The sequence below is a fragment of the Gnatocerus cornutus genome, chromosome 9 (genome assembly GCF_029298725.1).
Source record: "Gnatocerus cornutus isolate USDA-ARS CGAHR chromosome 9, icGnaCorn1.1, whole genome shotgun sequence".
Classification (NCBI taxonomy): domain Eukaryota; kingdom Metazoa; phylum Arthropoda; class Insecta; order Coleoptera; family Tenebrionidae; genus Gnatocerus; species Gnatocerus cornutus.
The window spans coordinates 818931-837427 of record NC_142241.1 but is presented as its reverse complement, the minus strand read 5'-3'; the positions used below and the strand labels follow the sequence as shown (position 1 = coordinate 837427).

Below are 18497 nucleotides of genomic sequence, written 5' to 3'. Positions count from 1 at the left end.
TCAGATAAAATTTAAATCTATATTGTTCAAAATCCTTCAAAGTTTAAAATAAATAAAACCAATAATTCAACCCACGGACTTCTATTTTCTAAACTCAACAACGTAATAATAATTACAGTGATTCAAGACTGCTTTGAATTAAATTTATGTACATACCAAAATAACTCCTTCTGAGAGATCCAACTTCATTTTGAACGAACTCATGGCTAAACACAACTTTGCAAATAGTAATTTCTTCTTCAGAACGTCACAAATTGTAATTATGTTTCGCTTTTCACTCACTAAATTTTATCCAAGGTTCATAATAACACTAACGCAACTAAGTCGGTGCAGCGCGCGCCTCTCTTCTTATCTACTAGGTTGACCTTCGTCATAATTACCACTTATTCCAGCTTTCTCGCTCTGAAGGCCACATGGAAATGCACTTGTCGGACCGCCAGTCGTCTTTCAGCTCTCGAGCACGGGGGCGTCACTCTATAGACCCTTGTGGGACCTTGTGGAGATTGATCGACGGTGGCGGACTCTGTGTTTAAGTCACATAAGTTTTGCAATTTTGATGATGAAAGAATACAGATTTCTAATTTACCTTAATTGAGGAGGATGCATATAATTCAAAAAGAGAAACAAATACAATGTTTATGTTTTGTTCAACGGAAAGTTTTAACATGTGTTGTGTTGAATTTTAAGTTTTTAGTTTTTTCTCGAGTTTTCTTCAGTTGTAGTGTTGAAGTTTATAAGAACGGTTAAAGTTACACTGGTCATCTAGTTTTGTTGTTGCAATATTAGTTATAATTAGTTCAGGAATGACCATATTTAATACCAAGCTAAGATCGGTGAGTATTATTAATCTAAAATGTATATGCATATTTCAATTATTTATTAATTTGTAGAATCATTTACACTGGAGTCTAATAAAGAGACCAGCTATTCTCATTTTTTACCAGAGATGCACCATGTTGCAACACTTCAGAAAAATTATTTGGTAAATTTAACATTGTTAAACTTTAGTTAATATTACAAATAATTGTATTTTAGATACAATAGAAAAGATGCAACAACCAGAATTAAGAGTTCAACACAATTCAAGAAACCTTTATGAAGAGTATGTGGAATATTGAAAATTCAGCTCTTTTTAAGTGAAAACATTCCAACATCTTAAACATCAATGTTTGGGGACAGTTATTGAAACATACATTTTCAACGTCGCGAGTACTACAAAAAAAATAGGTATGCTTATGAATCGTTGTAATATGTATTTATATGTTGGGTATTTATTGTTATTTATGTTTCTATGTATAATTGTATAATAAATATGTTACATTGAAATAGCGTTTTCAATTGAAATTAAATTATTACAACCAGTGAAAAAATGCCCACAGTGGTTCGTGTCTTATCTAAGGTAGCTGGTTTGTGTCTTCGGGAATAAGTAAAACTTCTGTGACTTTTTTATAGATGTCGCCTCCGCGCGTCATTTCCGAAAATTTACTATAGAGTGGGCTATCTATTTACTCCTTCATCTAAGCTCTCGAGGCGAAAGTTTCAACAACACTAATAATTATTATTATACCGGGTGATTTTTAAAAATCGGGATGGCGTTTCGACAGTATTTTAATTAAATTAGGTAGATTAAACAATAAAACATCTTGCAGAAACATAATTTTGTTAAAAATGTAATTTCATAATTTGTTTTTGAATTAAAACTAAGAAAATTAAGAAAGTTAAGAAAATTTGTCACACCCGTGAGAATATTTTAACAAAAGTTGACAAAACTGGTTGAAATCTGTGGAGTTAAAAATTGATAATTTGTATACAAAGTAACAGATTAATAATGCAGTTTTTGCACTAATTAAAGTTAAAAGATATATCAGTGAAATACTGCAAATAAATGTCACGGGTGTGACAATTGTTAGATCGGACTTTCCAAATTTGATGATTTAAGGCTTAAACATGTACTCACAGTTGGTTTTAACAACTCCTATTAAAATGCTCACATGTTAAAGCAACTCTGGATGGTATGGGAGGGACAAATATACGTATCGTTCACAGAAAGGTAATCAACAATTCTGCTAAGGATTTCTTCTTGAAAGCAAAAAGTCAATTAATAATATAAATATTTTGTATACTGGTCAAAGTCAAAATAGCTGAATTAACTAAGTAAAAATATTCAAGCAACCAAATATCCAACAATATCTCATATTTTGTCCAAATAAAGAAATTAGTTTAGGGTGGATGTAGGTATGTCTAGCGGATTTAAGGCGAGTGCCAAGACTCGTCGCTGGTCAGAATTCGAGCTGAGCTGTCACATCGGGAAGGGTGTCAAGCGGTACCTCTGTTTACAACACCCCTTACTGTGCTATCGTAAAGTGATTGTAAAATGATAAATGCTTATTTTGCCTCTGTCTGGTAGAAATACTTTCTTCATGGGTAAAGTAACCCAGAAGGTATAAGGCTATATTGCACTAATAAAAATTTTGACCGTCAATTATCATCTATTTTGTACCCTTATCGGCAAGCGCGTGTCCCAACAATAAATCATGGTTTGCCTAAAGTAACCAGAACCGGCTTAAAATATTTTAGTAATCATAAAATTAGGATTTATCTGCGGTGCTTAATTCACCATTTATTACATTCTTTAAGAAAAACAATAGAAATGTGGGTAATCTACAATTAATAATAATCTCTTTGTCCAAGTTTGATGTAATTCATGCACATGTTTCCATAATTTTTAAATATTATTAAGCCGGGATTGGTCGAAGTGACCAAAGTAAGCGCTGCGGTACAACCAGATGGTTTACAACTCTGGGATGTTTTCTATTGTAGACAAGTTAACTTTTACACAATGGGATAATTTTACTGCTGCTACATAGCCTTATACCTTCTGGGTTACTTTAAAATAATATGAATCAAAAAATTTTATTATAAAATCGTAAGTACATTAGTACGTTGTTCAAAAAATAATTTAACTAGTCAAATAATAAATAGATTAAAGTATTATTTAATATTAGAATGCCAAACAGAAATTTTCAAACAAAAACTAAACTTATCTGTTTTATGTTGAATTTTATTTGTTTTCAAATAGATACGTATTTGGTATGAAGGTATACTCAAAAGATACAAAATACATAGTATAATAATGTGTATAATATGTACATGTTAGTAAGTATTTATTAGAAAAGTGGTATTTACATAATAGGTTCGTATTTACAATATTGACAATTAACTAATACATAGGTAATACAAACGCAATGACGGCGGATCGGAATAGACAATCTTTGTTTCCTAGAGTCAATTAATTCCAGAAACATGTGATCAAAATAAAACTTAATCAATTTTGGTTCCATTTTTTTTCCAAAAAGTTGTGTCTTCATAATTATATTCATATTTCATATCACTTTCTTGTCCAAACCAAACACCCAGAATACACATTTTTTTTGTGTTATTCTTAACTGCCCTTGGATTTGGTAATACCAATTATGATTTGAAATTACAATGTATGTTCCATTTTTTTCTAGTTACCAGAAGTCAACCTTTTTATTCTCCCAAAAAAAATTCATATTGTTCTCAAAGGAACAAGATTTAGTGGGTTTTTCAGTAAAAGTTGAACCGGCCGTCGGCAAAATGAAAGAAATTGTCATCACCTAGTAAAACTACGGTCAGTTTTTTAGATAAACTCTAGTTCAACATTGCAAACATCAGGTAAACTGCGTCCGGTCAGGTTGCTCCATAAAGTCATACCATTCAAAACAATTTTGTTTCGTTCAACATTTTTTATTCATTGATGAACTTTTAAATTCTAGTGAAATAAGAAAAAAATAAACATATATAATAAAATATGTAATAAGAAAAATAATAATAAATTACTATTTTATTAAATTTCATTTTCTAAATTTTACGTCCAACACCGTGAAATAGTCGAGAAATTAATTCGTGTGTCATTGAAAGACTTTAGTTGAAAACATGACTATAAATTGAATGAATGTTCATACTACATAGTTGTTTCTATAATTTCATACATCAAGCATTATGAAACTTCCTTGTGCTTGTACTTATTAGCACTTTTAATAACGCTCTTCTAATTGTAACCATTTTATTATCCTCTGTGCGAAACAAGCAGGTAAAAATTTTAGAAGAAATCCCTTGATTTACAACTTCCAAAGCTGGTCAAGAAACCGCAAATGAGGGTACGCTTATAAATCAGCCTAGTCGTAAATTATCTGCAAAGTTCAGAGCTTCGATTGAAAATTTTTTAGCTTATCTCACTCATAACTAGACCAATTTTAATGATATCGATTTAAATTTAGCGGGAAAGTGATTTTGAAAGTATTAATAAAATTAGTCTTTCTGCTCTTTTTTTTTTTATTTTTTAGCAACGTTTATTTAACAAGTTTTGCTTTGTCACGCCCGTTACAAATGTATGTCACACCCGTTACAGTTTTCTAAAAAATACAGTGCACAATTGAATTGGTTATTCTAATTGCAAAGAGGCTTAAAATGTGTGCCTATAGTTCATATATTTGTGAACTAAAGGAGAAAGAATAAGATTTTTGTTATTCGCAGAAATATAGAAAAATGTAATTAAAAACAATAAATTTAATTTGTACGCGTCACACCCGTGACACCACAAATTAACTTGCTGCTCTATGATCTGCAATCGTAACTTAACAAATTTTATTTAGATAATTTGCAGCACTTTAACCTACCTGATTTTGTCACACCCGTGACATATGGAATTGCGGATTAATAATTTCAAAAAAGATTGTCAATCCTTTCTGTTATTTGCTGCTTTTTGACATTACAATAACGGCATTCTTTTTTTGACACCATGCACCTAGATTTTATTAACTTTTATTGCCTATTTTTTTTCAATTTTGGTAATTTTTTTAAAAATATTTTTTTGTAAAGTAGAACATATTGCACATTTCTGAATCAAGAAAATTAATATCTTCCAAATTATGAAAAAAATATGGGTGCCATTTTAAGATTTTAAGAAAGTTGAATATCGCTCAAAAGATTTAGAAAAATTCTAAAACCATCAGTTAATAGTAAATTAAAAACCATTTAAATTGTTTTTAACACTTTTGAAATCGGTTCATAAATAAAAATTCTACAACGCCTGCCGTTTTTAAAAAATCACTGTATTATTATTCTACAACATAATTAAATATGAAGTAAATCAGAAATTAGGCACATAATTTCATTGTATTCGGCAAGATTAGCCCATATTCTTTGTAGACAAAATTTTATAATTTATAATTTAAACAAAAAAAAACAAACAACTAACAGATATATCAATGACTTAAAAAATCTAATAATGCATAATGTGAAACTGAAATACAGTAGTTGCTGGCGGCTATGAAAAATCAGCTAATTGGGTTCTCTTGATGCTTCGATTTTTGATAAATTGCAATTGCATAATGTGAATGAACTTAGTGATAGGAAATATCGCAACAGATTTTTCTACAATACCCGAAATTATTAAAAACGTTATTAATGACTTCGTTAAAAATTACTGATTTTAAGTTAAAACATTATAACATGACTGACCTCTCATTTTTGTGCATTTTTGTCTTTAGGAATTTTTATGGATTATACAGATGTTCGGTAACGTTACTGCCATAACCTAATGGCTAATCATGGAAGGTGAATGATTTTGGAATCTGTAATTATATTTTTTGCTTTATTTTAAAAGCTTCAAGAACCCAAAGTAGTCCAAATTTATATATAAAATAGTCTTTTGACCAAATGAATAATTTGTCGCTGAAATCAGTGGCGCCAATAAGAGGAAGAAATAGTAGTGCAATGTTTGCAAAAAGAAGAGAATGTAAATTTTTAATAAATGTTCAAAGTGGCCATAATGTGACTGCCGTAATAACGATGGGTCAAATGAGTTTATTTTCATAATCACGAAGCAACTACGCTACTGGTATAAAATAATAAACTGTCAGTTTTACATTAATCAAAAAACTACCTGGGATAAGTTTGATTCAAAATTCGGTGGTTCTTTGCGAATTAATCTTTGTTTGGTTGCTATCGGCGACACTAAAGCCGCGATTCCACTTGTTTGCTCTAGCCCAGACCAGACCAGACATCCAAGATTTGAGTGACGTTTTTATAATTCTTCAGCCCCTTTCTGCGGTTGGACCGTAATAAAACATTAAGATGCAATTGCACCCCAAGTTACTGGGCTACGCCAAACAGGCCAAGTTGATTCGGTTCCGTGAAACAGCGCAGAGATAAATATGATATAGATATTATTAATTAATAGAATTAATTAACACAGAAATTATGTAAATTTTGCAATGATAAACGGAGGACGGATTTAATTTCGTGCTAGTTCTGAATTTCAACAGAACGGCCGCCGACCCGAACCAACCGGAGTTGTCCGGAAACTCGCCAGACAGGACAAGTTGGTTCGATTCCGTGGAACAGCGCAAAAATTAATTTGATGCTGATATTCTATTTATTGCCGATGTAATAAATAACAGACATGAAAATAGATAGAAAGATGAAAAAAAGATTTTTTTTAAATAATTTGATCTGTGGAGTTTGCCGATGTAGGTACAGAGTCAGTGATTATTAATTTTTGTGTGCGCCGATATCTAAGTTATATTCTGTCATGAAATTGCCAGAATTTTAAGCAAAAGCATGGGTAATAAAGGAATTTAGGTATATTTTTGGATAATCTCCTTAACTTAATTTGTTTAATCCTATTTGCTGAAATATCACCAAAATCAAGAGTGTAAAATAAAATACATACATCGAAATCGCAATCATCGATTTTTAATGATACAAAGAAAATAGAAATATACAGTATGTCCCCGGATTGAGTTCACAATGGGGAAAAAAAGTTTATTTTCCATTTTACAAAAAAATTACAAAGAAATAACATTTTTTGCTATTTTATTTTATAAATCTGTAATTAAAATTTCAAAATTATTAGTTTGTACACTCTTAAAATTTAATTTTTTCATTATTTTTATTTATTAAATTTTGTAATCGTATTTAAATAATGGCAGGCTGTGGATTCACAATATCAAAAAGTACGTTAAAGTATTAAAAAATTGGATAAGAAATGCAGTTGCTTCCTTAACAATAATTGAAAAAATTCGAAACAGTATTAAAGAATTACGAGTTAGAATTGAACTATATGCTAAAACACAGGTAATGGGTCAATCAAATAGTGGAAATTGGTTTGAGTTAAGGAACAAATTTCATTTCTTTGACATTTTTTGCAAAATTAAAAAAGTTCTTCGTTATTTTTGGTTTCTTTCTATTTTAAGAACACAGCTTGATAATATTAAAGTTTTAATTAAAGATTTACTTATTTTAAATTAAGCAAAAAATATTATTCCTTTGTCATTTTTTTGTAGGTATTTCAAGAATGTACTGTGAAACATATCCGCCATTGCAAAATTGCGTTGACGGAGTTGCTACGGTAGCATCAGTTTGATTGGAGTTGCTAAGGCGCAACTCTGATTTGCAATGCCGCAAGTCAACATGAAATCGGGCCCTAAGAGTAGTGTAAGAATGGGGAGGCAAAGCGAGGCCACTCCAAGGCCGTTCTAAGGTCACCTCCCACCCTGTTTTTTCCCAAGGCCAATGGCGGCAGTGTCCACTCGACCGCCGACCGGGGACAGCCTTCCTTCAGCTCCCTATAAGCCGATGGTGCGCAACCATGGACTGTTTCATGTAGGGTGGTAGTTTGTTCAGTGAAAGTTATTACAATCCATTTAATGAGCATTCGGAAGAAGAAATAGTTATTCCTCCATAGTGTTGCTTCGCGAAAACATTTCCGACAGTCGGTAGTGGAACCATTATCGAGTACCTGAAGTGTTTTGAAGATCGGTTGTTGACATTTCGCGATTGGCCGCTGCAAGATGTTGATCCATTAACTTTAGCCCACAACGGATTTTATTTACTACCTCAAGAAGTTCGATATTGTGCGCTGTTTTCACTGCAACGTTGAGCTGGGCGCATTTCGCTCAACGAACGTAATTTCCGAAGAACATCAGTATTCAAAGGATTGTTATGCAAAACTCTGTATTAGTAATAAAAAAAAAATATGTCATAGGATTGAATATATTTTGAACATCCTACTTTATTATAAGACTTGCATGTATGATGGTGTTGGTTTATAATAAATACTGTTAAAGAAATGTTGCTTTTTTATTGACCTTGAACACGAGACGTTGACCGGACCAACACAGGTGGTCGAACCGGTGGGTTGCGCGAATTCCACGCGTATACAGCATGGTCCAAATTTATTGCACACTTTTCATTGCAGCCTGCAACCTAAATCTGGGACTTCTACATCGATTTTTTATTAATATCGAGTTTGCCAAAAAAACATCGATTTTTAATACAAATATTTTTATTTTCGATGTAATCGATGATTGCGGTTTCGATGTATGTATTTTATTTTACACTCCTGATTTTGGTAATATTTCGTTTGGTTGGTTGTCAACGTATATTTTGGAATTTTGTTTATTCTTATTAATCTCGAATTTGTTATTTTTTTATAATTTATTTATTATTTTGTTTATTACTTAAGGTTTTTATTTATTTTTGTTTTCTCCGTATTTGTTTATTATTTTGTTGGTTTATTAAGAATTTTATTTATTTTTGTTTTTCACAATAAACTATGCTATATTGAGTTTTTTATTTTCTATTTTTGAAAATCGATGTATTGGAATCGATGTAATTGTGCTCTTGTTAAAATTTAGTTCAATATCGATTTTTTTTAGTCGATGTTCTAAGATTTACTGCAACCCTAAAATTGTCTTTAATTTTAAAAATTTGCATACGCTCATAGTTGGCAAAGCTCTAAAAGCTGACGCAAAAATTTGTTTTTATTACCTTTCGTTTGGCGTCGCGATGCCTAAGAAGTACAATTTTCAACAATTTTTGAGTTTTTGTGGAAATACTCGCGAATTCAAATTTTTTTCAACATATTTGTAATTCAAATATTTGAGTTTTTATTTTAAATCTACTACAACTTGTATTTAAAATTTTCGAAAAAAACGCTGTTTTATCAAGTTTTCAATATTATGACGGCGCAGTGGCAAACTACGTTTACACCCAATTTTCACAAGTCACTTCATTCTCTTCAATTTTGTCAATTTTGATTAACTGGGGCATATTGCACTTTTTTGACACCAGGAATCGTTAATGAACATGGACAAAGCGACAATTTTACCAAGTAAGACATTTGTTACAATCTAAAAAGAACAGCTGGGTGTTAGCTAAAAATTGCATTTTTAAGCCGTCGCGACGCCAAAACTATCAGTAGTAAAAAACAAATTATTGCGTCAGTTTATTAAACCCAGCATCTGAAATATCAGTTGCTGTTGTTTAAAGAGTATTAAAAAAATGTTGCAAAACCCCATGGAAGAAAAGAACGCGTTTTAGCGCCAAGTATATACAGGCTGGGCCAACGAAAACGAAACAGAGGCGTTCAAAAATGCAATGCGCTTTACATGTCTTGCAAAAATGAAAAGAAAAAATCAACTAAATACGTAAAAGCAACTACCTGTCCTTCGAAATGCAAATTTATACTATTCACTGAAACCACAAAAAAAATGGTTTTCGTATGAAGAAAAACTTTATTTGTCCCAAAATATTCACTCTGTTTTGTCTTTTTGTTAGTAATCTTCTGTTTTTCATTTTTTGGGGTGATTTTCACCCCTTTGATAGGGTACACCAAAAGTTTGTTATTTTTTTTTAATGAAATTTACGTATTTTAGTTTTATTTTAATTAATGTGTAATTCGATTTTTTACGCTTAAATGCTGAATTTACGACACCAACCCTCATTACAGGGTTGTACTCATTTTCTTTCCTTGAAAGGGTACTTCTAACTACCAACACAATGCTACTTGACTCACCCCTTCCGGAACACCCTTATTTAGTCAGGTCCGGGCTTAGCTCGACTGGGAAGTCACGGAATTCTCGCAACAAAACATATTGCCATCGGCCTTAATCATTTATTAATGAAATAACTTACCGGGGGAGCTCCGCTCCCTGCCCCATCGCTGGATAGCGGCTCGGATTACTGGCACTGACCCCTTTTTCTGCAACTGAAGGACACCCATGTTCTCACTCCGACCCTGGAGAGTTACTCGGACGGCTGGTCTGCACCCACGCCCTGGCAGTATCTTGGCATCTTTTTCTCTCTTCGAGTACGGTGAAATCTACCATCACCGTACCCACCCGCGTTCTGGAAATTATCCCCATCCAGACCGCAACTTGGAAATTATCCCCATCCAAGTCACCATCTGGAAATCTACCATCCAGGTGCGACATGTAGCCCTGCGCCCTCTGGAAATCTAAGAGGGGTCCGTTAAGTTAGCCCCCCCCAGTTCTAGAATTTCTATAAAATATTACATAGGCCAATGCGCTAATTATGCGCTATTATGCGCCACAATTTCCATTTTTTGCGCTACCTCCCCTAGAAAGTTACAATCATGTTTTTGTTACCTGCGTCAGCCCCCCCCAGTTATCAAAATTAATTGATTTTTATGTCAATCAATTGCGCCAATTATGCGCTATTATGCGCCACAATTTTCGTTTTTGCGCTACCTCCCCTAGACAGTTACAATCATTTTTGTTACCTGCGTCAGCCCCCCCCAGTTAACAAAATTAATTGATTTTTATGTCAATCAATTGCGCCAATTATGCGCTATTATGCGCCACAATTTTCGTTTTTTGCGCTACCTCCCCTAGACAGTTACAATCATTTTTGTTACCTGCGTCAGCCCCCCCACCAGTTAACAAAATTAATTGGTTTTTATATCACTCAATTGCGCCAATTATGCGCTATTTTGCGCTTCACTTAAAACCACTCAAAAACAAACGCCTATCGTTACTCGCAGCAGCCCATAGTTAACAAAATGCACTCGTAGCTTGTCTTTAACAAAAAGGGTCTCATTATTTTAAAGAGATCAAATAGTTACATAACAGAATAAAATCAATAAATACAAATTACAGTAAAAATATATGTTTAATAATTAATACAAAATTAAAACATAGTACATTAAACCGAATAAAGAATTGCTTGTACGTTAATGCTTTTCTTGGAACTGCAAGTTTCAGACTTTCGGTGCAAGTCATTATACATTTCCCACATTCCGTTGTGTCTTTGAGCGTACGCAATAAAGTGTCCTACGGTGTTTAGAGGCCCTTCATATCCTGAAATAAATTTATTTTATTAACACAAATTATTAAATGTATAAAGAAAACTGTCTAAATGTCTCCGTAAAAGCAAAAATGAAAGATGGGGTAGGTACTACTAACAATTGTTAATTATACTATATTGTATGATTATACTACTTAAATTATTTTTAGTAGTTGGTTTAAATGTATTACATTGTTTTCCTTTCCCGAGTTAATCGTCATACCAAAATAGTCATACAATGGGTAGACGAAACACCTGATTAATTTACAATGATCCCCATTAATTCAATAATAGCAGAAATTATGTTAAAAATGGGAAATAAATCCTGTGTAAAAATTACAACACTTGCTGGTCCCATTTAGTTATTTTATGACTTAATTGCTGTATTCATTGCACAAAGGGAAGAAACCACGTAGACAATTTTTTAATCTAAAGTAGTGTCAGTGTGTTAATGATTACACTTCGCTTCTCATTGTTATTGTGACTTGTATTTTCTCAAGCTGGTTAAAGGGAACTGTGATATTTGTTTGATACAAATATACTTATACATTATATACAAATAGGTATATATTTAAACTTACCAATAACGCCTCTTAATATAAAATTGGCTTCCCGAATGACAAGACTCTTTGGAATTTTATTCAAAGTGGTAGTCAAAGAGCACGACATGATTGAGCAATCAAGGACTTCTAATATTAGATGAGTTACTCCAGTTTCCACTTTGTGCATCAATGTTCCATCACATTTTGGACAGCTTTTTCTGGCTCTCATTTTAATGACTTCTTCTATATCTTCGGAGAAAAAATCTAATCCGTGACGAAGTTGTACTTCTATTGATGTTAGGAAATTTTCAGTACTATAGTTACATCTATCACAAGTTTCGAAGGCGATGGCACATGATAGAGTTGAGAATACAACATTTATCATATGTGAGATAGTACTAATAGTACTCACGGTAATTATTCCCTCAGGTTGAGTTCTTCTAGGAAAATATTTAAGAAGATGGAATGCTCTCAAATAATACGATTTCTTTGTGACTCCTGATTGAATAGTTAATTGTTTTATAATTTCGACGACTGTATTTTCTTCTTGTAAATGCATATATTCTTTAATCGTATTACTGTCACAATAGCAAACAGCAAATATCTGAATGAGTGCATCAAAGGCACAAGTATTTGCTAGTGTAATTAGCTCTTTGCCAACTTTTACAGGCATCAGGTTGTCCGAATGGCCATTACGAAGAAGTCCTATCGGTTTTACTTTTCTAACACATGAATTTTAATTTGCAGTAACCAACTCTGCTAATGGTTCCAAATAGGAACTTCTGGATCTATTTGTATTTTCCCCTTGTCCTCGCCAATTCTCAATAGATGTACGACCTACTTTTCGTGACTTGTCAAGATTAAGAGTTTCAATGCATATGACACAAAGTCGTTGATCTTCCAAAGATGCAGAACAATCTTTATGATGATGAATTGGCTTTCCGCAATAATCGCAATTGAAATCTGTTGACAATCTTAACTGACACGATGGACATTTTGTGGAAAACGAAGACAAAACTAAAATAATATAAAATTAAAAATATATATATAAAAATATTACCAAAAAAAAACCTGACTCCGATGTTTTCAACTTTTCTTCGGTTTCTTTGGAACTCCGAGAACTCTTAAATTCCTAGGAAAAAAGTGTTTTTTCTGTATGTTGGTAAGTATAATATAAAATACATACCTTTTTACATCTAAAATTGTGTTCCGCAAGTTTTAAGGTGCCATCAATTGTTCTGATATGAATTCTTAGAAAATCATCCACTCGAACGGGTAACTGGATGTTTCCAAAGGTTCTATTTTTTATATTATTAAAATTGCTTTCGACTGCAGCTGACGAAGCAATGTTTGGAGCCTCCGGAAAGTACTTTTGCATCACAGCCGTAAATAGTGGAATTTTGTTAGAGATTTTCAAAAACTCATCAACAAATGATGGCAGCCATTGCTGATTTCCATGATCTCCAATTTCGTTCTTCTTTTCTACCAATGATTGGCAATTACTAGAAATAGTCTTCACCCAAATATAGAATTTACTTCCTTCAATAGTTTCAAGAGGATTTGAATAAATCTCTTGTTCAGGACTAGATATATTAGCCGTTTGCGGTTGTTCTATTGCTCCAGTTCCAATTCGCCTTTTTAGCCAATTTTTACGAGTTTCACATGTTGTCGGATATCCTTCTTCATTATTTCCTTCAGTACCGCTGAATGCAACAGTGAATAAACATGATATAATCATTTCTAGATCCAAGACATCTGAACATTTAATAAGTTGCCCCACACTTCTTAAATAAAATTGTTTTGTCAAAGGATGTTGATTTTTAAAGCAAGACCAGCCTGAAACTAGTTTTATAAAGTGGGCTACATCAATCCTTATGTAGCAAGTCTCCAGAAATTGAACATCAGAAAATATAACGTCATAGCAATGATTAATCAGTTGAAGTAGAGATTTTGCATGGGTACAAAAAGAAGATATACAAGAATACTGTAATGCAAGACACATATCTGTTACTACTTCTTTTGGTTTCTCAGCTCCAGATGCAAGCCATCTTTCTAACCAAGTAGTTATTGTTATTGCGTCTTGTTTTTCTGACAACATGTTAGCGACAGAATAGAGTTCTTCTGTATTGGGATCATTAATAGCAATATCGTATAACATTATGTGATGCGTTTTTTCTCCAGATGCTTTTTTAATTTTAGTTACTATAGATCCTGTCGCATCAATACAAATTCGACTATAATTTTTTACAATATCTGTTGTAAACGTGGATTTGGGTGCTTGACCAATACAAAACAAAAAATGGACATAGTCCAATATTTCTTATGGCACCTTGAAAATTTGGATGACATTTTGCTTTTAAAACAGCAACAATTGGATCCTCATCTAATCTATTATTTTTAGCAAATTCATGCTTTGCGACCCGTAAGCATTCTGCTGTTGGTGGTGGTTCATCAAATTCCTTTTGCATAGCCGCAGCTAGTTTTCGATATTGGCTTGCGGCCGTATTTGATTTAAACAAGTCTTCCGCAACTTTTTGTCTAATTTTACCAGACAAAGGACGCTTAGCGTTGTGTGGATTAAAGCACAGTGTACCTTGTATTTCAAAATTGACTATAACTTCTTCAGGTTTAATTGGTTTATTATTTATTATACCTTCAATCTTTGATTTGCAATTCTTGCAATATCCTTCAAACGTAGCAAAATATTTAACGTGGTTGGGAAAAATTTTTCCTCGTTTGAACATAAAAACACAAGTGCAACCTTTTACTCTTACCACATTTTTAATTTTCTCATTGAGAATGTGCGTCCAGTTGTAACCCTCAAAAACGAAATATGTTCGTATGAAACGATTTCTTGTTTCTTTTTTGTGCTCTCCGCTTTTATACTGTTTTGTAACGACATTCATAAGTTCATATTCTTTCCAATTTAAAATAACTTCAAACTTCAATATGTTTTCATCGTCACTGTTGTCACTTAGTTTACAGATTTCTGTTTCATCAATCTCATTATCACTTTTATCATATAAATCATTATTACTTTCATTAATTTCTTCTTTATAACTTGTAAATGTCACTTCATCCAGAATGCTTGATAAATTGTAATATCTTTTTATAGCAGCAGTGTATAGACCATTTGGTGAAATTAAATTACCCAATTCTTTTGACATAACATTCCAAATCGAATTGGTTTTTGTAACAATTTTTCCATCCTTTTTAATGATAGACAAATATTTTACAAAAATGTCTTGAACCATAATCAAATTTGAACCATCAATTTTCCTTTTCCTTCCAACCATTTTGTTCTCTAAACAAAAAAAATATGGTATAGATGGAAAAGTATTCATAGTATACAAGGTGATTTACATAAGCAAATATCTCAATTTCTTAGCTCACATCAATTTAATATGTCATTTACAGTCGAACCTGGATAAGAGATAGTCCAAGGGACCAAGATTTTGTTCTCGCTTATAGAAGTTTCTCACTTACCCAGTCTCTCACTAATTAAGGTCTAGGAACGCGTTTTCTCACTTACGGAGGTACTTACCAATTATTACAAGTGTGGAAACAGAATAAGGAATAAAATAAGGAAAAATATAACTAGTTGTTTATTAATTTTTAACAATTATTGTTAATCTTATACTAATTAAAAAAAAACTCAACTCAACTCTTGATTTTCCATATTTGCCCAAAATCCAGCTTTCTTAAAGCAGTCTTAATGGTGACGTCGCTTACTGAACACTATGCTCTCCTAACAAACTTTATTGCAAGAAATATGTTTTTGTCTGGATCAGTGTCGTTGCCTAAGCAAGCCAAAATATGTTTGACGACTTGTTTTCGGTATTGGTGGTATTGGTAGGCAAAAAAATTGTTTTTATATGTGAGTGTTTGGGCAGGGCAATTGTCAAAAAGATGAAGAATTTTTCTTTTTGTGTTTTTCATTGTTTGGGATCCCAAAGTTATTTAAAACTATATTTCGCGACTTTCCATTCTCATAAGTATGTATAATTTTAAGTTTGTCACTTAAAGACAAAACTTTTTACTTTCGTTTGGACATTGTTTAAAACTGCACCACACACCTCGGTGATTTCTCCACAAATGAGTGTGCTTACACCGGAAACGTGATTTCTTTTAAATAAACATAAAAACTACGTGTACCTATGTTTGTTTTGAAACACATAAAATATAAAAGATTTCCTGGAAGACTCTCTTATAGAGGTAGAATACAAGGCCCTTTTACTTATAGAGGTCCTGGCACAAAAATGCTTCTCGCTTATCCAGATTTTACTGTCTCACTTATCAAGGTTTTCAAGAGTAAAAATAAAGGGACCTGGCGAATGGTCTCGCTTATCCAGGTTTGACTGTATTTGAAATAATTTGGAAATATCCAAACTACACAGATTTGTATGTCTTTTATACCCGATATACAGAAACTAAATTACATTTTTAATTAAATTAAATAATTAATGTCAGGTTAGAACAACTTGTGACTGACCATTTTTACAATTATGTAGTTGCAATATTACACAAGAAAAATGAAATAATTGTTATTTATTAATATGTGCATTTTATTATTATTGACCATTTTCAAAAAAATATTTTTCCAATTTTACAATTATGGGTATTATTATTATTATTAATTACCAAAATCAGAAATATAACATATAAAATATGACATATCAATAAGAAAAATTTGCATTAATGTCACAGACTTACCTTAACTTGAACACTGATAACAATAACACCGATAACAACAACTATTTGACTTCATCCACAGCAGGCTGAATTCAGATTAATGAAGTCTTTCCCTAAATTCACATGGTCCCTTGACGTGATTTTTATGAATTCCAGACACATAAATTTCTCTAATTAGCCACGCACTAGACTACTTGAAGATTGTGTGTTTATATTTTGTGATTGACGCCCAAACTCACCCTCTAAAATAAACTATTGCGGAAGAAACTAAATGAATGATGTGAATTTGAATATATTGTTTTTTATCATTCGTTACATACCTGCCTCACTTTGAAAATAAATGTTCATTAGCACCTGGAAGCTACCAAAATTTTTATATTACATACAGTAAATTTTTATAACGGGAAGATCTTTTACTCCCACTTATCCAACGTTTAGGGTCCGGCGACACTTGTATCCACCCCTAAAATTGTCTTTAATTTTAAAGATAAAATTTTGAAAATTTGCATACGCTGAAATTTTTGCAGCAACTTCTAGAGCTTTGTCAACTATGAGCGTGCAAATTTTCAAAATTTTATCATTAAAATTAAAGACGATTTTAGGAGTGGACACAAGTATGCCAGACCCTGTATAATTGGCATAATTGATTGACCAAAAAAAAAGATTTATTCAACTGGGAAGGAAGGCTTGTGATTAACTTATAGGAGTCTGTTTGAGAGTTTTAAAGTTAAGCACAAAAAATTGACGCGATTGATGTAAAAAAGAATGCATTTTGTTAACTGGGAGGGGAGGCTCTGCGAGTAACCATAGGAGTCTGTTTTTGAAGGTTTTTAAGTGAAGGGCAAAAAAAAATTAATTGGCGCAAAATTAACTTTTTTAGATGGGGGGGGCTGGCGCAGGTAACAAAAATGATTGTAACTGTCTAGGGGAGGTAGCGCATAAAACGAAAATTGTGGCGCATAATAGCGCATAATTGGCGCAATTGATTGACATAAAAATCAATTAATTTTGTTAACTGGGGGGGCTGACGCAGGTAACAAAAATGATTGTAACTGTCTAGGGGAGGTAGCGCAAAAAACGAAAATTGTGGCGCATAATAGCGCATAATTGGCGCAATTGATTGACATAAAAATCAATTAATTTTGTTAACTGGGGGGGGCTGACGCAGGTAACAAAAATGATTGTAACTGTCTAGGGGAGGTAGCGCAAAAAACGAAAATTGTGGCGCATAATAGCGCATAATTGGCGCAATTGATTGACATAAAAATCAATTAATTTTGATAACTGGGGGGGGCTGACGCAGGTAACAAAAATGATTGTAACTGTCTAGGGGAGGTAGCGCATAAAACGAAAATTGTGGCGCATAATAGCGCATAATTGGCGCAATTGATTGACATAAAAATCAATTAATTTTGATAACTGGGGGGGGCTGACGCAGGTAACAAAAATGATTGTAACTGTCTAGGGGAGGTAGCGCAAAAAACGAAAATTGTGGCGCATAATAGCGCATAATTGGCGCAATTGATTGACATAAAAATCAATTAATTTTGATAACTGGGGGGGGCTGACGCGGGTAACAAAAACATGATTGTAATTTTCTAGGGGAGGTAGCGCAAAAAATGAAAATTGTGGCGCATAATAGCGCATAATTAGCACATTGGCCTATGTAATATTTTATAGTAATTCTAGCACTGGGGGGGGGCTAACTTAACGGACCCGGAAATCTACCATCCATAGCACTTCCTGGAAGTCAGCCATCCAGGCCGTCTGGAAATCTACCATCCAGACACTACATGCCCCTCTCACTCTGCGCATTCTGGAAATCTACCATCCAGAACACTTCCTGGAAGTCAGCCATCCAGGCCGCCTGGAAATCTGCCATCCAGGCCCCGCACTCGCGCACCACACTTAACCTCCACCTTCTTCTCCTACGGTCAATTCTTCACTGCCTTAAGCCACACATTCTGACGTCATTCACCACAACCCGGGGTGCGCACAAGTTACTGAGCCAATCCAAGGGCTCTTAATTACAACATTAATGACTCCCAGTTACGTCATCAGCATTATTACAAATACCACATTTTTATCGTC

General features: G+C 33.1%; 1 protein-coding gene and 1 long non-coding RNA gene across 3 annotated transcripts in view; one reads left to right on the top strand and one right to left on the bottom strand.

The window, feature by feature from the left end:
* The window catches only part of LOC148167668 (replication protein A 70 kDa DNA-binding subunit-like), a 45997-nt gene extending 27806 nt beyond the window's left edge, over positions 1–18191 (bottom strand). The window contains exons 1-2 of one of the 2 annotated variants that reach the window (XM_088045834.1): positions 18123–18191; positions 9884–10324 (exon numbers count right to left, since the gene is read on the bottom strand). Coding sequence is in view for 1 of the 2 variants with exons in the window: in XM_088045833.1 (XP_087901959.1) it covers positions 157–204 (48 nt within the window). In the remaining variant the exon portion in view is untranslated. Of the gene's footprint in view, positions 1–156; positions 386–9883; positions 10325–18122 lie in introns of those variants that run through there. The other variant, XM_088045833.1, reaches the window with a different exon arrangement.
* On the top strand, positions 417–1271 carry LOC148167669 (uncharacterized). The gene is made up of 3 exons (XR_015770749.1): positions 417–833; positions 891–982; positions 1036–1271. It is a non-coding gene; the product is annotated as an uncharacterized LOC148167669 (long non-coding RNA).
* Positions 18192–18497: the final 306 nt, after the last annotated feature.